Below are 25,991 nucleotides of genomic sequence, written 5' to 3' on the forward strand. Positions count from 1 at the left end.
GATACCCCTTTTTATTATTCGAGTTTGGTCGAATTCGAATAGTAAATTATTCGAATTCGAGTCGAATATTTTTTACTATTCGATTCGACCTCGGACTTCGAGCTCACTATTCGAGTCGGTATTTGAGCTCATTATTCGAGCTGACTATTCGAATTGGCCTTAAATAGCTTCCAACACGTGTTTTGAGGGTGAATGATGCAAGAAACATCTTTTTTTCCAAGTAACAACAGCAAGTGATTATGTGGGGATGTTCCTTTAAAAAAAAAAGTGGAAAGAGAAGAGAAGTTGTGTCCAAAATTCTGTTCAGTAGTTCTTCTTCTTCTTCTTCTTCTCCTTCTCCTTCTCCTTCTCCTTCTCCTTCTCCTTCTTCTTCTCCTTCTTCTTCTCCTTCTCCTTCTCCTTCTTCTTCTCCTTCTTCTTCTTCTTCTTCTTCTTCTTCTCTTATTTCTCTTTTATATATTTTTTTTAAAGAAATGCAGCTATTTTTCAGTGTAATAAATAGCTGGTGGCGCACGCATTTTGGAAGTGCCATTGTATGTGCTCCCTGGCAGTGGAGACACACAGACAGCAGGAGGTAAATTCAGCAGCAGCAGCAGGAGGAGGAGGATGATTGTGTGGCAGCAGGCAGTCAATGAGGCAGGCAGCGAGACATAATAGGCTGTGGTACCTAGCGGTGGTACCAGGCCGTAAATACACAGCATGAGGTTCCAGACAGCGGTCGTGAAGCCCACATCATGTCCAATACACAACTGGGACAACACAGTTTTCAACCCGGACACCTCTAAAAATAATATCACAAAGTATTAATAAAAAGTATATATATATTTTTAGTTTTTTTAAAGAAATGCAGCTATTTTTGAGCGTAACAAATAGCTGGTGGCGCATGGTGGAAGCGCCATTGTATGTGCTCCCTGGCAGTGGAAACACACAGACAGCAGGAGGTAAATTCAGCAGCAGGGGGAGGAGGATGAGTGTGTGGCAGCAGGCAGTCAATGAGGCAGGCAGCAAGACATAATAGGCTGTGGTACCTAGCGGTGGTACCAGGCCATAAATACACAGCATGAGGTTCCAGACAGCGGTCGTGAAGCCCACATCATGTCCAATACACAACTGGGACAACACAGTTTTCAACCCAGACACCTCTAAAAATAATATCACAAAGTATTAATAAAAAGTATATATATATATTTTTTGTTTTTTTAAAGAAATGCAGCTATTTTTGCCATTGTATGTGCTCCCTGGCAGTGGAAACGCACAGACAGCAGGAGGTAAATTCAGCAGCAGGAGGAGGAGGATGAGTGTGTGGCAGCAGGCAGTCAATGAGGCAGGCAGCGTGACATAATAGCCCTGGTACCTAGCGGTGATACCAGGGCTGTAAATAAACACAACAGGAGGTCCCAGACAGCGGTCGTGCAGCCCACATCGTGTCCAATACACAACTGGGACAACACAGTTTTCAACCCGGGCACGTCAGAAATATTAAACCTTTTTTTTTTTTTAATGGTTTTTTTGTTTTGTTTTCACAGCAAATTACACAGATATAGCTATTGTTTGACGTAATAGCTGGTAGCAGAATGGCAGCAGAAGGTAATTCTGTGTACCCTGGCAGTGGGAAACACAGACAGACAGCAGCAGCAGCAGGAGGAATGGAGGAGTAATGAGAGTAGCTATTGTTGGACGTAATAGCTGGTGGCAGAGTGGCAGCAGAAGGTAAAATCTGTGTACCCTTGGCAGTGGGAAACACAGACAGGCAGCAGCAGCAGCAGGAGGAATGGAGGAGTAGTGTGAGTGTGGCAGCAGGTAGGTAGGCAGCGTGACATAATAGCCCTGGTGCCTAGCGTTGATACCAGGGCTGTAAATAAACACAACGGGAGGTCCCAGACAGCGGTCGTGCAGCCCACATCGTGTCCATTACACAACTGGGACAACACAGTTTTCAACCCGGGCACCTCAGAAAAATTAAACCTTTTTTTTTTTTAATGGTTTACTTTTTTTTTTTACAGCAAATTACACAGATATAGCTATTGTTTGACGTAATAGCTGGTGGCAGAGTGGCAGCAGAAGGTAAAATCTGTGTACCCTTGGCAGTGGGAAACACAGACAGGCAGCAGCAGCAGCAGGAGGAATGGAGGAGGAGTAGTGTGAGTGTGGCAGCAGGTAGGTAGGCAGCGTGACATAATAGCCCTGGTACCTAGCGTTGATACCAGGGCTGTAAATAAACACAACAGGAGGTCCCAGACAGCGGTCGTGCAGCCCACATCGTGTCCAATACACAACTGGGACAACACAGTTTTCAACCCGGGCACCTCAGAAAAATTAAACCTTTTTTTTTTTTTTTTTTTTTTAATGGTTTACTTTTTTTTTTTTTTTTTACAGCAAATTACACAGATATAGCTATTGTTTGACGTAATAGCTGGTGAAAGAGCGGCAGCAGAAGGTAAATCTGTGTACCCTGGCAGTGGGAAACACAGACAGACAGACAGCAGAAGGGCAGTACACAGCAGCCCACTGTAGATGTAAAATGTGTGGCTGCAGGCGACGTAATAGTCAAAGTGAACCAGGCTGGCTTAGTGAGCAGGAGCCAGGAGGTGGTAAGGCACATTAATGATGGTTCTTCCGGCAGCCAGTTCATGTCCCCCTCTCGCCGACAACAGGGGCCAGGAACTCGCCTTCCACCCACGCCTGGTTCATCTTGAGAAACGTCAGTCTGTCCACAGACTTGTGAGACAGACGTGAGCGTTTCTCGGTGACCACGCCACCAGCTGCACTGAAGCAGCGCTCGGACAGCACGCTGGAAGGGGGGCAGGACAGCACTTCCAGGGCGTACTGCGCCAGCTCGCTCCAGATCTCCAGGCGCTTGACCCAATACTCCATGGGATCAACAGGGGCATCGCTGTCAAGCCCGCTGTAGGACCCCATGTAGTCAGCCACCATGCGGGTCAGGCGCTGGCTGTGACCGGAGGAGGATGCTGCTGCATGCACCTCCTCTCTAGTCACTGTTGCCGGAGCCTCTACAGTCCTGTAGAGCTCGTTGCTGAGAGACAGCAGGTCTGTGGGGCGCTTGCTGCTGGATGCAGGCACCTGCTGCTGCCTCTGTGCTGGCTGGACAGTGGGGGTGGAAGGCTGGGGGAAGGCTTCCTCCAAGCGCTCAACAAGGGCCTGCTGCAAGCTCCTTATTTGTTGCGCTGGGTCTCCTCCTGCAGGCGGCAGGAACTGGCTCAACTTCCCCTTGAGGCGTGGGTCCAACATCATGCTGATCCAGATGTCCTCCCTCTGCTTCATCTGGATCACCCTGGGGTCCTTGCGCAGGCACGTCAGCATGTGCGCTGCCATTGGGAAGAGGCGGGCCACGTGTGCTGGCACATCGACGGCAGCGCTGTCCTCATCCTCCTCCTCTGCCTCCTCAGCCTCATCCTCTCTCCACCCCCGCACCAACTCAGCTGCGCTGTGCTGATCCCCCTCATCAGCAGCGAGGTCAGGGACCTCCACCAAGTCCTCCTCCTCCTCCCCCTCAGAGGTGGACTGTGCAGCTGCTTGCCGCTCCTGCTGGTCCAAGGCTGCCGCTCCCTGTTCCAGCAAAGCATCGAGGGCCCTGTTCAGCAGACAAACCAGGGGCACCCACTCGCAGACCATAGCATGGTCCCTGCTCACCATGTTAGTGGCCTGCAGAAAGGGAGCCAGCACTAAGCACACCTGCTGCATGTGCCTCCAGTCGTCATCGGGGACGATGGATGGGATGTTGCTTGTCTTGTCCCTTCTCTGAGCGGTGGAAACAGTGGCCAGGGCAAGGTACTGGTTAATAGCGTGCTTCTGTTCAACCAGACGCTCCAACATCGCCAGGGTGGAGTTCCAGCGAGTTGGAACGTCAAGGATCAGCCGATGGCGTGGCAGCTCCAGCTCCTTTTGCACGTCTTCCAGGCTCGCACAGGCTGCAGCCGAGTGCCGGAAGTGACGCACAACGTTCCTTGCCGTTTCCAGCAGTTCGCCCATGCCCTGGTAGGTGCGCAAGAACTTTTGCACCACCAGGTTCAGCACGTGGGCGAGACAGGGGATGTGGGTCAGGTTTCCCCTGCCAATTGCGGCAACCAGATTGGCCCCATTGTCGGCCACCACCTCTCCGACTCTGGGGGTCAGCCAAATCCTCTCCTGCTCCTGGAGTTTGGCCAACACATGGGTGGTCTTCCCAAGGCTGACCAAGTGCAGCAGCGCTTGGCAGTGGCGGGCCTTCACGCTGCTGCTGAGGCGGGGGGTTTGGCCAGGTGTGCCGGAGGATGGCAGAGGATCAGAGAAACCTGCTGCAGTTCCCCTGACCCTGCGGGGTGGCACCACCCACTGTGTTGCTGCTGCTGCTGTGCCCGCTGCTGCTCTCCCATCCTCACCCCCTTCCACCAAGCTGACCCAGTGGACAGTGAAGGACAGGTAGCGGCCTGTCCCGAAGCGGCTGCTCCAGGAGTCCATGGTGACGTGGACCCTTTCACCAACCGCGTGCTCCAGCCCTCGCTCCACATTGGCCATCACAAAGCGGTGCAGTGCAGGAATGGCCTTGCGGGCGAAAAAGTGTCTGCTGGGGAGCTGCCAGTCTGGGGCTGCACAAGCAAGCAGCGCACGCATGTCGCTCCCCTCCTGCACGAGCGTGTATGGCAGGAGTTGGGAGCACATGGCCCGTGCCAGCAAGCCTTTCAGCTGCCGCACGCGACGGCTGCTGGGAGGCAGAGCCCTAACCACCCCCTGGAAGGACTCGCTCAAAAGGCTCTGGCGTGGCCTTTTGCTGGCATGGGAATCAGCGGACACAGCAGAGGAGGCCACTGAGGACTGGCTGCCAGAACAGGCCTCAGTGTCGGCGGCAGGAGTTGCAGAGGGGGGAGGAGCAGTGCGTTTCCGCACTCCTGCTGGTGCTGCTGGAGGAGCAGGAGGGCGGGTGGCTGCAGTTGCTGCTGCTGCTGAAGGCTGTGCAGTGATGGGTGTGGTGCCACTGCCAGCACCAGATGCCTTCAGCCTCTGGAACTCCTCATGCTGGTGGAAATGTTTTGCAGCAAGGTGGTTGATGAGCGAGCTGGTGCTGAACTTTAAGGGGTCTGCACCTCTGCTCAACTTCCGCTGACAGTGGTTGCAAGTGGCGTACTTGCTGTACACTGTGGGCATGGTGAAAAATCGCCAGATTGGTGACAAAAACAACCCCCTACGGCCTGGAGCCGCTGCTGCCTGTCTCCCTGTGGTGGTTGGGGCGGGGGCTTGGGTGCGGCTGGTGGTGGTACTGGCAGATGCTGCTGCTGCTGCTGCTGAGCCTGAGACACCAGCAGGCTGTGGGACCTGCCTACTGCTGCCAATGCTTGCAATGATGCGCCTCCTTGCAAGGCCCACAAGCGCATCCTCCTCCTCCTCCTCAGAGCTGCTGATGACGACATCCCCTGGAGCTGGTGGCACCCAGTCTTTGTCTGTCACTGTGTCATCATCATCATCCCCCTCCTGAAACATGTCCTGCTGGGATGATGACCCCCCAAACTCCTCTCCTGATGCATGGATGGGCTGCTTGACTGTCGCCACAGTCTTGCTGTCCAATCCCTCCTCCCCCAAAGTGCCCATCAGCATCTCCTCCTCAAGATCGCCAACAACAGCAGACAATTGACTCATGATGCCTGGGGTCAAAAGAGTGCTGAGTGACAGGTCGGTGACTGACGGTGAACTGGCCTCCTCCCCAGGCCCTGCTGGGCGGCTGCTGCGAACAGGGGTGGTGGTGGTGGTGAGGGTGGAGGCCTCGGATGCAGAGCTGATGGCGGGCTGCTCATCCTCCGTCATCAGTTGCACCACAGTGTCTGCATCCTTTTCCTCAATGGGACGTTTCCGACCCGGCTGGAGGAAAATAGGAGCAGGTACTACACGCTGCTGCTGCTGCTGCTGTGTCTCTGCAGCGTGAGTTGCTCTTGCTGAGCGGCGCCCAAGGCGTCCACGGCCAGTGGCTATAGGAGGAATGTTAGCCACTGACGCAGCTGCTGCTGCTGCGGAACTGTGCATGGTGGCGCGGCCGCGGCTTGCCACAATGCTGCTCCCTCTCCTCTTGATTCCCTTGCTGCCCTTCCCCTTGCCCAAACCGCGCTGGCTGCCACTTCCAGACATCTTTGATGTTTTGGGCGTAAACAAAAAAGTTTTTTAAAAGGGCGGGTGAAAAAGTGGGATACTTTAATGGAGTGGGTTGGTGGGTGAGGTGACACTAATCACTAAGTGATTAGATCGCTAAGTGATTACTAGTACAGTACTAATACAAAATACAATAATTCAGTAATCAGTATAAGTGTGAACAGTGAACAGTGAGTGTGTCCCCTAGTACACTAACTAGAAAATACAGTAATCAGTAGTAATCAGATTAAGTAGAAGGAAATAGAGTGTGTGTGTGTGTACTGAGTGCACGCACACACACACGCAGGAGCTAGCCTATGTACAGTGACTGAGTGTCCCTAGTAGTAAGTAGTAAGTAAGTGTACAACTAGAAATTACAACAATCAGTAGTAATCAGAAGGAAATAGAGTGTGTGTACTGACAGTGCACGCACACACACACACGCAGCGCAGGAGCTAGCCTATGAACAGTGACTGAGTGTCCCTAGTAGTAAGTAGTTAGTAAGTACAACTAGAAATTACAATAATCAATAGTAATCAGAAGGAAATAGAGTGTGTGTACTGTGCACGCACACACGCAGGAGCTATGAACAAACAGTGACAGTGACAGTGAGTGTCCTAGTACAGTTACTACAAAATACAATCACTCAGTAGTAAAGGACAGCAGAAACACTGGTATAATAAACTAACAGAGGACAGGAGGACAGCTGCCCACACAGGCAAGGCCCTGAGGCCTAAAGCTGTGAGCTTGCCTGCAGCAGCTGTGTCTGTCTCTATGTAACACACAAGCTACTAACTAAAATACAATGTCTATCTAACTAACAACAATATAGGTGTATATAGGAGGTGTATGTGAGCAAAAACGCTAGGTAGTTGACCACAATAAAGCTCTTGCTAAGCCAAAGCACAAAGGAGCAGATCTCTCTCTGTACAAAGTCAGGCAAGGACGATAAAACCTAACATGGCGGCCGCTATTTATAGGGTAGGGGCTGGCCAGGGTCCCCCTCTGTGATTGGCTGCCGTCAGAGGGCCTGGGAGCCCTCTGATTGGCTCTAAGGACATCAATCTGGGCTATGACGCTATTCGAGCTCTGTATTCAAGCTCGAATAGCGCTGTTTGCTCGAATAGCTCGAATAGTGAATGGGCTATTCGAGTTCACTCGAATAGCCCATTCAAATAGCTGCAGCTATTCAAGCTCGGTATTCGAGCTCGAATAGCTGAAAAAGAGCTCGAATATTCGAGGTACTCGAATATTCGAGCTCTGCTGAGCACCACTGGTTGCAGTCAATGCGCAGAAACCGTTGGGAGTTGGCCGCAGACAAACCAGAAAGGAGCCTGTGGGTTACGGAAATACACTTTACACACTATTTCAGGGTATATCTGCCACCACCACTGGTATGGGCCAGTGGTCCCTACCGACTGACTGACTGATCCGGCAAATAAAACGGTTAAAACACGCTGTATTCTGTCTAGATATCAATAATAGTAGCGACTCCTCAGAGGCCTGAGTTCAGTTTCTGTGTATGGCTGTATAGCAGGTGTAGCGGAACAGTAAACGACTTTGATAAAGTCTTTATTTACGTGCAATATAAATAATTAATATATACAGAAAATTATTAAAATCAACAATTATTCAGACATTAGATAACGCAGTATGAAAAGAAAAGGATAAAATACTTAGGTTCATGGAAGATGTCCTTTTGTGGGAAAACTTGTAAAGTTCAGTTTCAGTTTCAGCAAAATTCTTTTGTTGAAGATCAGAGCAAAGTCCAAACAAGATGGCTGCTAGCCATGTGTCCTCTGGCTGGCAGCAGACAGGCTCTCATACAGATGGTTTAAAAAGAATACAAAAATGTCATTTACTGATCGCTTTCACGACTACACAACCAATCTAGGTCTAGCACATCAATGGCAATAGGCATTAATAAACCGATTGCGATTGCGTTCTCGTTTCTCACGGCTGTTCCGTGACATGTATCATCCATGTACAGCAACCCTTTTTTTCATGAACAGCTCCCTATGAGCATCAGCTTCCCTTTTCATGTGTTGCTTTCCATTGGCAGTCTTCTCTTTCATATGTAGCAACCCCTACTTTAGGTCCAGGTGTGTCCCCCCTTGGAGCTGCAACCGCCCAAGGCCCGGGTCTTTGTGGCCCTTCCAGAAATCCAGCCCTGCCTGGTGTTCTCTGGCAATCTTGTTTTGTCAGCAGTATCCATTACTCACAGCACATTTCTTCTGCCCCAAACTGACTGAAAAGGACGTACTCTCCCATGCCACCACAACAGCCTGTAGCATCCTTCTGGGCCTCGGTGTACCCAGATGATGGTTTTGGTGGCTCTGCTGGTTTGGACGCTAAATAATGAACAGTATACAAATCACTCAAAAGTCCTGCTACAAGAAAATACCTTGTGGAATGTTTTAATGTTATAATTTGTTTAGTTTTGTTTTGTTTTTTTTGTGTTGGGTGTAAAAGGACCTTGAAATCTGCCAGAAGGACAATGCTAAGCTGCGGCACAGAATCCAGATCCTGGAGAACATGTTAGAGCTGGGAGAGCTGCAGCTGAAGGACCTCCGAGGTAACACCTATCACTCCATCAAGAGCAAGGTGTACAGAAGCAACCTAAGCAAAATCAAAGCTGTAGATGTCCTGCTGCCGCCTACTAGCGGGAACCTCATTGTGTATGATGAAGGTGGGTCAAGACAAGACACAGAACATTCATATCACGCTTTTCTCCTGGTGGACTCAAAGTGCCAGTGCTGCAGCCACTAGGGCACGCTCTATAGGCAGTAGCAGTATTAGGGAGTCTTGTCCAAGGTCTCCTACTGAATTAGGTGCAAGCTTACTGAACAGAAAAAGATTCGAACCCTGGTCTCCTGTGTCAGAAGCACAAAGTACACTTTTCAGCCAGGCCTCTAAAAGATTCTTGTATGGAGTGTTTTAAGTTTTCAGTACATGAAAATGCAAGTTTATGCAAACTGCTACTTAATGCAAATTTATGAAAATTGTGAGTTAATGCAAATTGTATCACTGTATGCTAATTGCACTTTTGTTTAAATGGGAGTGTTGTAAGGGCTCGTTTACACTGTAGGCGTTTTTTTTTTTTGTTTTTGTTTTTTACACACAGAGCGCTTGTGCAATGAATGTCTATGAGTAGATTCATATTAGCGCGCGACGTGCGCTGTGAGGTCGGCAAAGCGGTGCGTGGGGCAGTTTTGGGGCGATTCCGCCTCAATGGAAAGTATAGGATAAACACAAAATGCTCACAAAATCTTTGTGTAGCGATTGCATTCGCATTTTTAAGAATAAATACATTGTATTTATTCTTTTCCAGGTCAAAGAGTTCACTTCCTGACTTGCGTCAGCGAGTGTATTAAAAACCAGCTCAGGAAAAGCGCGTAGAGATGCGCTTAGCACAAAAATGAATCGCCCACCCGAGCGCCGGGAGGAGGAAAAAAAACTCCTCCAAAAACGGCCAACGCGAATGGCCACGCGAGCGGAACGCAATGTGAACGAGGCCTAAGAGGGTGTTGGATTTAACAACACTGTTACCTAAACTGCATTATAGTAAAGCAACCACAAGATATCAGTGTCTGTAATGTGAGGTGATGATCTCTATGGTATTGTAATTTCCTGGATTCAATCTGTGTTCCTTTCTGTTCTATATAAGCTACATTACTTGATAGTTGGGTATGATTTATCTCTGTACATTTCCTTCAATAAGGGCTGGTTCACACTGTGAGCGATTGCACTCAGTATGCCGATCACCAGCGATCGGCAAAGGGCTACAGCAGACTATCACCCTATGAGGGTGTTCTCATTGCAGCGTTTCGATTTTAATCAAATAAAAAATGAGCTCCTTGTATCGTTTTTAGAGTGATTTTTCTTAAAGTAATGTGCAAAAATGCACATTCCTTTAAAAATCGCTCTGAAAATCGTTTTGCGCAATTGCTAAGCACTTAGGCTAAGCGATTGCTTTTTATAGTGTAACCTAGGCCTAAAGACTTCTAATTTGTTATACCATGTGCCTATCTGCATGTACCTACCACTTTGCTCCATCAGAGGAGATGGTATACTTGATGAAGGGCAGAGCCCGGGCCAGAACATGACGTGTGCAGTCATCCTACAATACACTTTTGAAATACAAGTTTCGGCCTGTGGAGTGCTTTCCTCCTGTCTGTAGCACAGGAAAGGAATGGTGTGATTACAGGCTACAAATGACAAAAACCTTTTTTGTATATATCTCACAGATTGCTCGGCCGTGTTTGAGAGGGGAAGAAAGGAGAGTGGCTATTATCGCATACAGCCTAAACCGCTCACTGAACCATTCACTGTGTTCTGTGACATGTCCGATGGAGGGGGATGGACAGTCATTCAGCGTCGCAGCAACGGCAAAGTCAGTTTTGACAGGTATAAAAAATATATGAACTTGAAATAGAGCTGAGACGGGTTCGTGATATTTTTCGTAGATGTGTGTTACACCAGGAGAGTTCATATTTTAGTATTGTGCCCCACTGCCCTAGGACCACAATAAATATAAGTGGGTTGCAAAAGTATTCGGTCCCCTTGAAGTTTTCCACATTTTGTCACATTACTGCCACAAACATGCATCAATTTTATTGGAATTCCACGTGAAAGACCAATACAAAGTGGTGTACATGTGAGAAGTGGATCGAAAATCATACATCATTCCAAACATTTTTTACAAATAAATAACTGCAAAGTGGGGTGTGCGTAAATTATTCGGCCCCCTGAGTTAATACTTTGTAGAACCACCTTTTGCTGCAATTACAGCTGCCAGTCTTTTAGGGTATGTCTCTACCAGCTTTGCACATCTAGAGACTGAAATACTTGCCCATTCTTCTTTGCAAAACAGCTCCAGCTCAGTCAGATTAGATGGACAGCGTTTGTGAACAGCAGTTTTCAGATCTTGCCACAGATTCTCGATTGGATTTAGATCTGGACTTTGACTGGGCCATTCTAACACATAGATATGTTTTGTTTTAAAGCATTCCATTGTTGCCCTGGCTTTATGTTTAGGGTCATTGTCCTGCTGGAAGGTGAACCTCCGCCCCAGTCTCAAGTCTTTTGCAGTCTACAAGAGGTTTTCTTCCAAGTTTGCCCTGTATTTGGCTCCATCCATCTTCCCATCAGGCCCTCACAGAGCAGGTGCATTTGTACTGACATTAGATTACACACAGGTGCACTCTATTTAGTCATTAGCACTCAACAGGCAATGTCTATAGGCAACTGACTGCACTCAGATCAAAGGGGGCCGAATAATTATGCACACACCACTTTGCAGTTATTTATTTGTAAAAAATGTTTGGAATCACGTATGATTTTTGTTCCACTTCTCATGTGTACACCACTTTGTATTGGTCTTTCATGTGGCATTCCAATAAAATTGATTCATGTTTGTGGCAGTAATATGACAAAATGTGGAAAACTTCAAGGGGACCGAATACTTTTGCAACCCACTGTAAGTGGGAAAAATAGGAATTGCCTCATGGTGGCTACTAATGATCCTATATTTTTCATCCAATTGTACCAAATCTATGTAGTATAAGGGTAAATTCAGTGAATACAATGAATGGATAATTATGTAATCACTGATATTACATAGAAATGGTAAGATTGGATGAAAAAGATTGGACCATTAGTGGTCATCTTACATTTATCACTAAAGACTATATGATCTTACTATGAAATCGCTTGGTGCTACTCTTGCTGTTTTGGTTTTTTAACAGTATTATTATCACTTCTCCAGGCATGATAGCCCACCCCAAATCAATCTCTTAGGCCTGGTACACACCAAAAACCGCTAGCAGATCCGCAAAATGCTAGCAGATTTTGAAACGCTTTTTCTTATTTTTCTGTAGCGTTTCAGCTAGCATTTTGCGGTTTTGTGAAGCGTTTTTGGTGTAGTAGATTTCATATATTGTTACAGTAAAGCTGTTACTGAACAACTTCTGTAACAAAAACGCCTGGTAAACCGCTTTGATGTAGCATTTTTCAGAGCGGTTTGTGTTTTTCCTATACTTTACAATGAGGCAGAAATGCCTCCGCAATCCAAAATCTGCAGCAGCCCGGGAGTATGAGTTTCTGCAAAACGCCTCCCGCTCTGGTGTGCACCAGCCCATTGAAATACATTACCCAAGTGTTTCCACATCCGCAAGCGGATCTGAAAACGCGACCGAACCGCTCTGGTGTGCACTAGGCCTTTATCCCCTTCCTAACTGTAGCATCCCCTTTGATGCTAAACACTTCTTAACACCTCACCCTAACCTATACCCCATCATTAACCTCCTTTCTGATGCCTATCATCAACCTTCTAGTCCTAATGGGTAAACGTAACCTCCAAATACCCTATTCACTAACACAGACCCGCCTAAACAATACTTAAAGGACCTCTGTCACGAAAATCTTAAAATTTAAAGGGAACCAGAGGCCCCAGGAAAAAGATTCTATACATACCTGGGGCTTCCTCCAGCCCCATACGCACGGATCGCTCCCACGCCACCGTCCTTTGCTGCCTGGATCCGCCGGTACCGGGTCCCGTCATGGCCGCGAGTCGGCCGGCAGACGTGGCCAATTGTCCGCATTACATGGGGCTCCCTCCATATACGTACGCGTGAGGCTGCTTACTGCGCAGCCGCATGCGTATGGGTATGGAGGGAGCCCCTGTGATGTGGACAATTGGCCGCGTCCACCGGAAGTGACGGGACCCGGTACCGCCGATCCAGGAAGCGGAGGATGGCGGTGTGGGAGCGATCCAGGCTTATGGGGCTGGAAGAAGCCCCAGGTATGTATAAAAGCCTTTTCTTTTTTTTTTTACGTTCCTCTCTGGTTGACTGGTTCCCTTTAAAATACATGTAAACCTATACAAATAAGAAGTACCGTACGTTTCTTCCAGAGTAAAATGAGCCATAAATTACTTTTTCTCCTATGTTGCTGTCATTTACAGAAAGTAGTAGAAATCTGACATTACCGACAGATTTTGGACAAGCCCATCTTCTCATGGGGGGTTTTCAGGGTTTTCTTTATTTTTAAAAGCACTTAGTGAATGGCAGTTTCTACGTCCAACTGCCAAAAATGTGTGCAGTGAGCAGGGAGGCTGGCCAGCATCTTTGTATAAATCTTTTTCAGAGAATGTCTTTATAAAGAATAAAGGCCATGCTGAGAATCCCCCATGAAGAGATGGACTAACCCAAAACCTGTCGGTAATGTCAGATTTCTACTACCTACTGTAAGTGACAGCAACATAGGAGAAAAGTCATTTATGGCTCATTTTACTTTGGAAGAAATGTACCTCTTATTTGTATGTGTTTTAAATTTTAAGATCTTCACGACACTTCCTCTTTAAAAAAAATTACTATATACTCGCAACCCCACTGGGACATGTAATTCGTGCACCAGCTATTGCCAGCAGCCGAATTACGTAGTTTTTGTCTAATTTAAAGCTCCAGCAATCACCTACCCCCAAATTAGTCACTGAGCGCTGCTATCGTTCTCATTACGGCCTATGGTGACGCCCAAATGGTGGGCGCAGCGCTGAGCTGACCTGCTGCTTCTCCCTGTGTTTACATTGGTTTCTTCCAGTGTTCTGGTCTTCTTCTACAACCCAAGAACATACTGGTAGGTTAATGGCTTTCCTTGAAACTGGCCCTGGTCTGTGGTTGGAATATTAGACTGTGAACCTCACTGAGTATCAGGGAGTTATGCAATTTGTTCAATGGATAAAGTGCTACAGAAAAGGGCTACAGAATAAAGTGCTACTGCATAAAGTGGTATATAAAAGTTCTACAGAATACAGAGCTACAGATAAAAGTGCTACAGAAAAGGGCTACAGAATAAAGTGCTACTGCATAAAGTGGTATATAAAAGTTCTACAGAATACAGTGCTACAGATTAAAGTGCTACAGAAAAGGGCTACAAAATAAAGTGCTACTGCATAAAGTGCTATAGAAAAGTTCTACAGAATAAAGTGCTACAGATAAAAGTGTTACAGAAAAGTGCTACAGAGTAAAGTGCTACTGCATAAAGTGGTATATAAAAGTTCTACAGAATACAGTGCTACAGATTAAAGTGCTACAGAAAAGGGCTACAAAATAAAGTGCTACTGCATAAAGTGCTATAGAAAAGTTCTACAGAATAAAGTGCTACAGATAAAAGTGTTACAGAAAAGTGCTACAGAGTAAAGTGCTAGTGTCTAGAGTGCTACAGAATAAAGTACTACAGAAAATATCAGTGCTATATAAATGCATAATAACACTGCATGTCTAACTCCTGCTGTCCTCTTTTTTCCAGAAACTGGCAGGAGTATAAAGAAGGCTTCGGCCTGTTTAAGCACAGGAATGATGAGCATTGGCTAGGGAATGATCGCATATATCATTTGCTACAATCGAGTAAGTATGATGCTACAATAATTGAGGAATCTAAGAAAGAGACTCTTTCACACATTTCCAGTGGCACAGTGCAGAGATCGGGGTAAAGTGCAACATACATTAATACACACAGTGGCGCAGCAATAGGGGTTGCAGAGGTTGAGACCGCATTCGGGGCCCTTGGGCCAGAGGAGCCCCATGGGGCCCTTCCTCAACCAAAGTATTATTTCTCTATTGGTCCTGTGCTCATAATAATCACTTCTATGGATGCTCTAAATACTTATAATCATTAACAAGCTGCTCCCCATCCTCTTCTTGCACCTCTGACACTTTGGCTGTCCTTGGCAAGTTTTGGTACACCGTATCAGTTGATATGTATAGAGTGCTTGGGGGGCCCTATGTAAAACTTGCACCGGGGCCCATAGCTCCTTAGCTACGCCACTGAATACATAGACAACCACAGAGCAAGATCATCCACAAGGCTAACCTAGGCAGGTATCTTGGCCCTAGTGGGTATAAAGGGGTCCAACTGCCACTTCCTCTTACCCCTCTCCTACCATAACGGTGATCCAAAGCCACTACCTTGCCTAGAGCTGTCCTCTCTCCCTCATCAGATTACCAAAAAGACCATAAGAATGATCCAAAGCCTCTTCCTTGCTTATGGCCAATTTCATCTTAATCCAACTTGGGCAACCAAATAGATTGTAGTTTATTGTAAGGATAAATTGTGATAGATTAATCCTGGCTGGGTGCCATAGGATACTGCTATTAAATACAATTAATGAATGGGTAATACAATCAAGGTTTGGGATGTGTCCCATGTGTTCATTTTCATGCATAATTTCCCAGTCCAGCGTCAATGTGCTATTAAAGGAGAATTGTCCTTTTGTTGAGAAGAAAGAAATCCCTTCAATTCATCCGTATGCACTGTAAGGCTGGGTACACATGATGCTATTTCTCGTCCGATGGACGGGAATTGGGCAACTATTTCCGTCATATCTGATCTGCTCTCATTCGATAGAAGGATCAATTTTCTGAAATTATCATGAGAAAATCGATCTCCGTATCGATCAGGAGCAATTTGGACATGTACACATGATGTAACTTCCTGTCAGATTACCCGTCTATAGGACGGGAAATTGCATCGTGTGTACCCAGCATGAGAAATACTAGCCAGTACTATCTAAACTTGCTAAAACTGTGGCCATACATCAGGCGACTTGACGGCCGATTCAATTGTTATAATCGAATTGCATGAAAATCGGTGTCTCACCAAGAGTATGTCCAATCACGAAGCGACCAATTTCTGGCCAAAATTGTTTGCATGTATCAATCGGACATACTGCAGGATGTCGGGCCGACGTCCTCGATCGGGTGTACTGCGGTAATGGTGTGAGAAATCAGGATGAGCGACTAATGCAATGGAAACCTCAGACGCTGTCCTCCCTAGTGTAAAATGTGTCCTCCCTCCCCGGTGCCCCGTACATGAATACTTTACCTGCCGGTGTCCACAGATGGCTCCGTCTACGCATTCTTCCTCCCATATTTGTGCCCCGTGACTTGATCAAAGTGAGTCAGAGTGCTCCTAGCATAAACCGCCAAATGGGTGTGTCTCAGTCTACTGCCAGTCTATCGGTTAATCTAGGTGTGCAAACATGACCTCTCTGTACAACATCATACTGCAGATACTTGTGCAGCACCAATCTATGTTTATAGCAATGTTTTTAAACAAAAGTGGAATTTCTCTGTACCTTACTAAATAAACCTATAAATAACTGTGTTTGTGTGCAGAAGAGATGACTCTACAGATTACTCTCATGGACTGGCAGGGGAAAACACGGCATGCCATGTACGACAGCTTCCGAATAACCAACGAAGAGGTCAGACAAAACCACTCTTTTTGTAACGAATGTAATTATGCATTGAAAGCCCCACATCCACATTTTTATTGGTCACTGACCAATTTTATCACTTCCATGTAGTGTGAGGGTCAATAGACTGCGAATACTATAAACAGATTATGTTGGTAAGCTTTCATTGTGATAAAATCCAGCGCTGCGTAATAGGTTGGCGCTTTATAAATACAATAAATAAATTGGCTAATCATTGGCCATTCAAAATTGGATGCGTCTACAAGGCTTAACGTGCAAGCAATGCTTCCTGCCTGCATTGCATTGGCAGGCCAGGTACAGCTCTTTATAGTCCAGGACATGCCTACCCAGCTGGCATTATGGTCCAAGCACTGGAAGCAAGAAGTGGAGGTAGCAGCAGCAGTCATGTGACCGCTGGTTAAGGCGCCTGAAACAGGGGGTCTTAAAAAAAAATGTAACTACTGCTGCCATTTGCTGATATGAGGTTGGGTAACATAACATATACGCTCATGACACTGAAAAACCACTTGTAGAATGAACTGTCAGTTATATTTAATGGCGTGCGTGAAATAGGGGTACAAGGAAAAATGGGCATGGGGTGAAGCCAATATACTGTAAGTGTAAATGATCAATTCCATTGTGAATTGGTTGCCAAATGGAAACGATGAATATTTACACTGGTAATGACGATAGTAAAACATTGGAAAATATTACCGATATTTTACTACAGCTTAATCTAACCCTACTCTCACACGGAACCCTCCCCCCTTCCTGACACCTAACCCTAAAACTCCCTTTGTGATGCCTAAAAAAACCCCATAACTTTGTAATTAAATTTGAAAATGATCATTTAAAAAAACATAATGTGATTCAGACGCTACTGATGCATGAAAGATCAGCAGGATGCCAGGCAACTAGTATTGTGTCCTTTAAGTCGCATTCACAGTGCCACGTTGCTGAGCTGCGTTATAAAGTCTTATAATGCAGCTTACCGCGCTGCAATGATAATCCTATGGGACGTTCACAGTGCAACGTTATCGTTGCGTTGAAAATGTTGTGTTGTGGTAACTCACTGCTTGCAGTGTGTTACCTCTAAATGCAGACACGTTGCGACTTTAACGTCGCAGTAAAAACGCAACATCCCAATGTGAATATGCCCTTAAAGATAAGTGGCAATGGGGTTGATTCACAAAGCTTTTTCACCTGTTTTCACCTGTTTTCACCTTATCTATGTTATTATTTTAAGCTCCCAAAGAGCAAAAAAAAACAACAATATAGTTAGATTAAGAAAGTAATATTGAAATTAACTTAATCAAGAACAAGTTACTCTGAGTGATTATTTTGCTTGCAAATGTATTGAAAGGTTATTTGTATTAATTAGTTGAAAAATAAGTCATTTATAAGAAGTTTTATGAATTAACTCCAATGTATGGAATGTAAGAATAATCAATGTCAAATGAGGCTGGGTGTTTTTGAAGGTGAAAAACGCATACATTTTGAAATTGGATGAATAATGTATTTTTTAAGGGGAGGTTCACAGATAAAAAAATTAACTGTCTAAGGAGAGTTAGCTTAATTTATACACTTTTCATCTTTCCGGGTTGAGATTCTGTTATAATTTTGCCATTGGGTTTTTAGTTTCAGCCAGACAAAAAACAAACTATTTTTGAGTGCTATGGGTTTTTGATTGTATGTTGAATCGATGATAAAAGAACAAACATTAAAGCTAAGGGTACAAAATACTGTTTCCTGTGAATCTTGTGCTCCCCTCTGCAGGATAATTACAAGCTCTGGCTGGGTTATTACTCTGGCAATGCAGGAGATGCCCTGGCTGGGGGGAACAGCTTTGACAACCAATGGTCTGCCTCACTCAGAGGAATGCCCTTCAGCACCCCGGACAAGGACAACGACAGGTTCATCAAAGGCAGCTGCGCTCAGGAAAACAAATGTGGCTGGTGGTTCAACCGGTCAGTACACATTTAATTTACTCCACTTCAGTCCAATAATCTATATAACCCATATGGCATACTTCCCTGGCTTCTATTCAGCTGAGACACTGACAGTGTTTAAATTATCTTGTTTGTTTTCTTATCTGCTACTATTGTAATCACTTCCTCAAGTTCAACAACAGTGCTTAGCTTTCCACTGAAGAAAGTGCTGTTTAACTCTTTAAATGCTGTTCTGCCATCAGTGTTTTTTTCACAAAGTACTTTTTTTTGCAGAAAATAATCTTTTAGAGCATAGAGGAAATTCTGAGTTTTATACCACTTTAATGAAAGTTTCTCCATGTACTGACAGACATATCATGATTGAAAGTCATAGTGAAAGCTTGTTTACATTCTTAACTTAATAGAAATATTCTGTATTGCTCCTCGACACCTCCCACCAGATTTGTACCCATGTTAATGTCGGTGGCGGATTTCTGGAAAGGCCACAAAGGCCAGGGCCTTGGGCAGCTGCAGTCCAAGGGGGAACCTGAACATGAAAGAGGGATTATTACATATGAAAGAGGAGGCTGAATGGGGAGCAACACTTGAAAAGGGGGAACTTCTGCCCAAGGGAGTTGTTCATTAGAGAGAGGGCCTACAGTACATGGATGAAACACATGGGAGATGGGGCTTCACGTGGAATGGGAGGGGCTCTGCAGCACATGAAAGGTGAGCCAAAACATACTTGGCCTAGGGGCATAACAAGTATAAATCCAGGCTTGTTAAAGTGTACCTGAGACGATAAAAATAAAAAAACTATACATACCTGGGGCTTCCTTCAGCCCCCTACAGGCTAATTGGTCCCTCACCGTCCTCCTGCACCACCCTTCTACTAGGCGGCCTGGTAATTCCGCCAACCGGGGCCAGTAACCACAGTTGCAGTCCGACCATGTGCAGTCCTTTGCACTCCCATGGCTGGGAACGCTCTTGTAACGATCCGCTCAGCTGCCTGCGCAGGCAGGCAGCCTTTTGATCATTATTCAGGTCTGCATGCTGCAGGACTCTGGAAAGAAGACCTTCTGTCAGTTTTGCAGCTTGTGCTTGCTGAGGAATTTGCATACGTTGTCATGCAAATTGCCTGGCCACATTCATTGGAGGCGTGTACTATAAGTACTATGTGTGTCCCACAATGCTTCGCTGCTCATAGAGGTTTGTTTCTGCTGGACTCACCTGGAGTGTCAGCCACTGCTATCTTAGTATAGTTAATTCTTGGGGAGTGCTCCTTGCATTCCTAGTTAGTGCAGTCAGTTTGTGTATAATTTGTACTGCCTATTCTGTCCTGTCTTGTCTGTCGCGATTGCGCTGTCACCAGAGGCGGTTGATAGCGAATCGCTCTGTCTTGTTTGGATCGCACTAGCCTCTAGCGGTAGCGGCTGTGGATCCTTCTGATCTAGTTCCTGGAGTGTAAGCTGGAGCAGCAGTTGCTACCAGCTACCTCATCTGATCTGTCTTGTTTAGATCGCACTAGCCGCTAGCGTTAGCGGCTGTGGATCTTTCTGATCTGTGTTCCTGCTTGGATCACACTTGCTCTGGCGGAAGAGCGGTGGATCCTTTCTGCCTAGTTCCTGTTTCTCGTTTGTCTGTCTTGTCTGATACGGGCGCTTGCTGTAGGCTCGATGAGGTAACCGTTAAGCAAGCGTTCACGTTCTTTGTTTCGTGTTTGTCTGTTGATGGTTAGTTAGGCGTGCTTGTCTCTATTGTGCTTATCACGTGGAGACCGCGCATAACCACGTGCACTGTTGCGAATGAGTGCGGTGTTCGCGGTTAGCTAGCGTTTATTATTTTCCGTATATTCTTTTTTTTTTCACAATTAAGTTTATTCAAAAAAAAAACTCAACAGTACAAATAACATACGATGTGTAACATGTATCTTCAGTAAAACAGGATACATACATAGCATAGAACAACATCCAATATTGTAGTATCATCCTTATAGTCTCACTGTTATTGTGTTTCTGCTGCTGACTGTGCCTATGGTAGATAGAGCCTGACAGAGTAGCACATTTGAGCTTTGTTTACGTATACCTATTTATATAGTAAGCTCTGGACATCGCTCTGTGTTGTATATTCATAGTAGTGTGTCCTATGGGGGGTCCCTCTACCACACCAGGACGGTTAGAAAGAAAGACAGTAGGAGTAAAGAGAAAAAAAAAGAGAGTAAAAAGGTTCGTTCTCAGCCCTCTGACAAAAGTCGTTTGTATTCCTCTGAACATTGAAATTCGTTCCAAACTGACCATATTAAGGTATAGTGTTCTGCTCTGTCCTGGGATAGGAGAATCATATGTTCCATAGCTTCTATTCCCTCCACTCTTTTCAGCCAAGATTTGATGCTTGGGGTCTGTGGAGACTTCCAGTGTAGAGGAATCATAGCTCTCGCTGCATTGATTAAGTGAATAACAATCGATTTTTTGTAAGCTTTAATTGAATCAGGAGTGTCATGAAGTAAGAAACGACCAGGAGCAAAGGCAATTTTCTCACATGAAATCTTTTGCACCAAACGATGGATTTCAGTCCAGTATGGAACAATTTTAGGGCAAGACCAGAAGATATGAAACATATCTCCAGCAGGGGCATCGCATCTCCAGCATGTATCTGGAGACGATGGAAAGATCTTGTGTAGTATCTGGGGTGTTTTGTACCATCTTGATAAAATCTTAAAACCAAGTTCTTGTATGTTGACATTTAGTGAGCCTTTATGATTAAACAAGAAAATCTTCTGCCATTGCTCCTCGTCAATTTCCGCCCCCAGATCCCTCTCCCATGTCATCTGGTATTTGATTTTATGAGGAGTTAATGTCGCAACTAGCATCTGGTAAATTTGGGATACTAGGTGTCTATGTGGTTCTCGGGACAGGATCAGTTTTTCAAAGACTGACAGGTCGGATGACCATGTGGCTCCCTTCAACAGTGAGTGCAAGAAGTGTCTCAATTGGAAGTACTGCCAATTGGATAGAGGAATGTCTCGCCTCATTGAACCAATCTCTTGTAGAGATTTAACATTGCCCTGTGTCAGAAAGTCGCCGGCCCTTGGTATCCCCCCCCCCCCCCCCATCCCAAGAGGATAAGAATGGGATATCTCCCGCCGGTTCAAATGCAGGGTTGCAGCACAAGGGCTTCATTGGGCCTGTGGTGTGGATTAGTCCTAGCGTTCGTAATTGGCGTCTCATGCACTTCACCGAAGCGATCATGAGGGGATTATTCCAAGCAAGTTGTTTGGCTTGTGGGTAGTCAAACCAACCCAGAGTTGCAGTTTTACATTCTGCTGTTGCCTGCTCGATCTCCACCCATAGTTTACTTGTGGTAGACGAGGCCCATTCTACAATTCTGCAGAGTTGAGCTGCCATGTGGTATTTCTGCAAGTCCGGTAGGCCCATGCCTCCCAAGTTTCTGGGTATGGATAATGTAGTTCTTGCAATCCTGGGGGGCTTATTGCCCCATATAAATTTGTTAATTTGAGTTTGCAGAGATTTTAAAAAACTTGGGGGGAGATCGATTGGGATACATTGGCTAATGTACAAGATTCTCGGGAGAATGTTCATTTTGATTGAGGCCATTCTGCCAAACCATGAAATATGATTTTGTTTCCCCCAAGTCTGTAAGTCAGATTGTAAAGTATTGCCAATTTTTTGAAAATTGGCTGCGAATAATCCCTTCAGGTCACTTGTAATATTGATCCCTAAGTATCTGAGGGAGTCAGATGACCATTGGAATGCAAAGTTAGTCTTGCATAATTGTACTGTAGCCGGATCCAGTGAGACGTTTAACGCTTGGGACTTATGGAAATTTATTTTCAAATTGGAGATGCTGCCAAATTCTTTAAACCTCTGCATCAAGTTGGGGAGAGAAGTTAAAGGGTCACCGAGGAAGAATAGTAAGTCGTCTGCAAATGCAGCAACCACATGGTGGGTGTTACCTACATTCAGTCCTTTGATATTAGGGTCTGACCTAACTGCATTGAGAAAAGGTTCAAGAGTAAGTATGTAGATTAATGGGGATAAGGGGCATCCTTGCCTAGTCCCGTTTGTAATATGGACTCTACCAGAGAGGGAGCCATTGACCTTAACACGAGCCGAGGGATTTGTATACAAAAGACCTATCCATGTACACATGGGGTCTCCCACACCCAAGCGTGACAGGGTGGCCCGGGTATAATCCCAGGCCACCCTGTCAAACGCTTTCTCTGCGTCAGTAGAGAGTAGAAAGGTTTTCATTCCCTTTTTCCTTGCATAGGCCATTAAGCCAATAGTTCGCATAACGTTGTCTTTTGCTTCCCTCTCTGGTATAAAACCGGCTTGATCATGTTTCACATATCCTGCCACAAACGGGAGCAGACGGTTAGCCAGAATTTTGGCCAAAATTTTTGCGTCCAAATTTAGTAGGGATATGGGGCGATAGTTAGTGCAACACTGAGGATCTTTGCCAGGCTTCGGAATGACCGCAATGTGTGCCTCTAAGAATTGGCTAGATGGGATTGTGTCTGATGTTACTGAATTAAAAGCTTTTATGAATTCCGGTGCCAGTTTGTTAGAGAAGGCCTTGTAGTATTGGCTCGTGTACCCATCCGGGCCAGGAGCTTTACCAGGTTTCAGAGCTTTTACAGCTGCCAAAAATTCGTCTTCCTTGAGAGGAGATTCGAGATCTTCACGATCTGAATTTTCCAATTGGATTGGGGGGGCGTATTTAAGTAGGAAATCTGTGATTATACCGGCTCTGTGAGGAGATAGACTAGTTTTGGAGGTTGGTCCCTGTAAATTATATAATGAATCATAGTATTTCCTGAACTCCTCTGCTATTTCCTCAGTTTTGTAGAGTTTTTCTTGTTTGTTATTTTGAAGGTAGTGTATGTTAGAGTGTGAGGATTGTTGTCGTAGGGCCCGAGCTAACAATTTCCCACTTTTATTTCCATGTTCATAGAAGATTTTTTTAGAGGTCATCAATTTACGTCTGGCCTCCGAGTATAGTAGTTTATCAAGTGCTACTCTAGCATTGTGTAGTTCCGTTAAATTAGCAACCGCTAAAGATTGTTTATGGAGCCTCTCTAACCTTTCAATTTCTGTTGACAGTTTCAGTACACCTTCCTCTCTTTCTTTCTTTAGTCTAGACCCCATTTTAATCAAATGTCCTCTAATTACGGCCTTATGGGCTTCCCAGATAGAGATTTTTGATGTTGATTGTGCATTATTTAAATGGAAATAATCATCTAAAGCTTCTGAAATTGTTCTACATCTGTCTTTATCTGATAGGAGGTTTGGATTCAGTTTCCATGTCCACATGTTAGGTGGCCTGGCAGAGATTGTGAGGGAGAGGAACACCGGGGCATGATCTGAGATAGCTTTGGAACCTATTGAGGTCTCTCTGACACAGGGCAAGTCCCTCTGAGCGACAAAGAAATAATCTATTCTTGAATATTTGTTGTGGATAGCAGAATAGTGAGTGTAATCTTTCTCGAGTGAGTGGGATATTCTCCATGGATCCATGAGGGACAGGTTCTGCAGTTTAGTTTTGATATACCGTAGGGCTCTATATGAAATAACAGAGGAGCCGTTAGAGCAGTCTTGGGTAGGGTTTAGTGGAACATTGAAATCACCACCCAAAATAAGCATGCCTTTTGTGAAAATTGCTAATTTAGATAGGACCGCTGCTATAAATGATGGTTGCTGCTTATTGGGTACATAAATGTTTGCTAATGTGATTGCTTTCTCAGCGATTCTTCCTTTAATAAACAAAAAGCGCCCTTCTGGGTCTCTCAGCACTTCCTCGAGTGCAAACGGGACCTCTCGACTACAGAAGATAGAAACACCTTTAGTTTTAGATGTTGGCGACGTAGCGTGAAATGAGATTGGATACCGTTGGTCAAATTTACTAGGCATGTGGTTAGTATGGAAGTGAGTTTCCTGCAACAGGGCAATATGAACCTTTTCTTTGCGTAAAAAGTCAAAAACAATAGATCTTTTCTCTGGTGAATTCATGCCATTTATATTGAGGGAGACCATCTTCCACGCTAGATTGGGTGGATCATTCCTAGACTTATTATGAGCTTCTAAAACCATATTTGTGGGGTTATTAGGACAATTCCGCAGGTATGGAGGCCCCAGTATGTGAGAAAGAACTGTATGCACCAGGGGAAGGAAAAAGAAGAGGAGGGAGGGGTAAAGGAAAGTCCTGGCGTGAGAGGGGACCCCCCTGACCATGAAGCACGAGTCAGTAATGACTGTTGGAGAGTTAGAGACTATCCCACGTGAGCCCGCCTTGGAGGGACGTGCCCACAACCTTTGTGGGTTATATCTATTCAGTGTATCTTTCAACACACTGTGGGGGGGGGGGGTTGGAAAACGTGTCGAAGAGCAAAAACCACTCAATTATGTATGTTGTAACTAGTAAAAATACTATTGATCTACCAGAAAGGGATCATAAAGAGTCCGCTATGCCCGCTAGTATTAAACACGTACAGGTTCGGGTCAGCCTTCTATTAGTACGAGTGTATCTACAAGCGCCTTCATTTTAGCTATCAGGATACCTAGGTGGAATATCTAACTGGAGCTGAGTACTCGAAGATTCCCCGTTCCATTATTTAAAGCCAATACTCTTACGTATATGTGCACCCAATTAACATCTAAAGATATAGTTAAATCTATATGGGGAAAGGTTGAAGATTACCTTCAGTATATTCTCTATGTCCCTTTGTCCTGGGTATAACACCAAGCACAGTGAGGGAGAAGAAAAGCAGCGCATTCAAAGAGAGGTTGAAACAAAGCAGGATCAGAGAAGACCGGGGGATCCACAAACAAGGAGTGAGCTACCAGAGGGAGGAGGCGGAGGCAAGGGGGAAAGAGGGATACAAAAATGCAAATGGCAAAACCTGGGCATTGCTGTATAAGGTTAAGGCTATCTTCTAGTGTACCAATGTTTGCAGCTATGCTGTGACAAAGATATCTATATAGAAATTATCACAAAGATGCTGATTATTGATGCCTCGTTTCAACTCTAGTAATCATTCAAATAGCAGATCATATCAATTATTAAAGCTATAACCCCTCCCTCCCTCCCTCTACTCCACCCCCCAACCTTCAATATGACCCATTGGGTACCCCTAATCATAGACGCCATATCATCAAGTTCAGAGGGAAAAAGGTTAAACATCACCATCATAGTTCAGTTCCGCCTGATAGGTTTGCATAATAAAAGTGTGCTGAGGAAGTTGGAAGTCTAGGCCTTATGGGTAGCCGTGGATATGGGTAAGAGCAAGTAGAAAGTTAGGCTTACCCCAGGTATAGTTACCACTTGATGAGATAGGTGCAGCTAGCGAGTGGTCAGTCTTCATCCTCGGTAGAATCCGAGGATGAAGACTGCGATCTTTCAGGGTTGTCTTGGCTCACCGATTCTCTGCTCCCGGATCTCTCTCTAAAGTTTTCTTTGGTATTTCTTGAATTGCTGCTGTATGTTTGATCTGGAGGTACTGGAATCTGGAACGGGGAAGCTTTATCCCAATTCGGAACGTCCAGCGTAGGTAGGCCCAGGTCCTTGCAGAATTTCTTTGTGCCAGCTGCGGAGCGTAAAGTGAATGTTTTGCTGCCGACAGTCACTGATAAGGAAAATGGAAACCGCCATCTGTATGTTAAACCTTTGTCTTTTAG

At 45.4% G+C, this 25,991-nt stretch overlaps 1 protein-coding gene across 1 annotated transcript in view; it reads left to right on the forward strand.

The window, feature by feature from the left end:
• The window catches only part of LOC137543987 (fibrinogen-like protein 1), a 52,163-nt gene that overhangs the window by 22,230 nt on the left and 3,942 nt on the right, over positions 1 to 25,991 (forward strand). Inside the window, exons 3-7 of the mRNA XM_068265044.1 lie at positions 8,587 to 8,803; positions 10,362 to 10,521; positions 14,422 to 14,519; positions 16,290 to 16,378; positions 18,146 to 18,336. Of these exons, the coding sequence (XP_068121145.1) occupies positions 8,587 to 8,803; positions 10,362 to 10,521; positions 14,422 to 14,519; positions 16,290 to 16,378; positions 18,146 to 18,336 (755 nt within the window). The remainder of the gene's footprint in view (positions 1 to 8,586; positions 8,804 to 10,361; positions 10,522 to 14,421; positions 14,520 to 16,289; positions 16,379 to 18,145; positions 18,337 to 25,991) is intronic.

Source organism: Hyperolius riggenbachi, chromosome 2, assembly GCF_040937935.1.
Source record: "Hyperolius riggenbachi isolate aHypRig1 chromosome 2, aHypRig1.pri, whole genome shotgun sequence".
Classification (NCBI taxonomy): Eukaryota; Metazoa; Chordata; class Amphibia; order Anura; family Hyperoliidae; genus Hyperolius; species Hyperolius riggenbachi.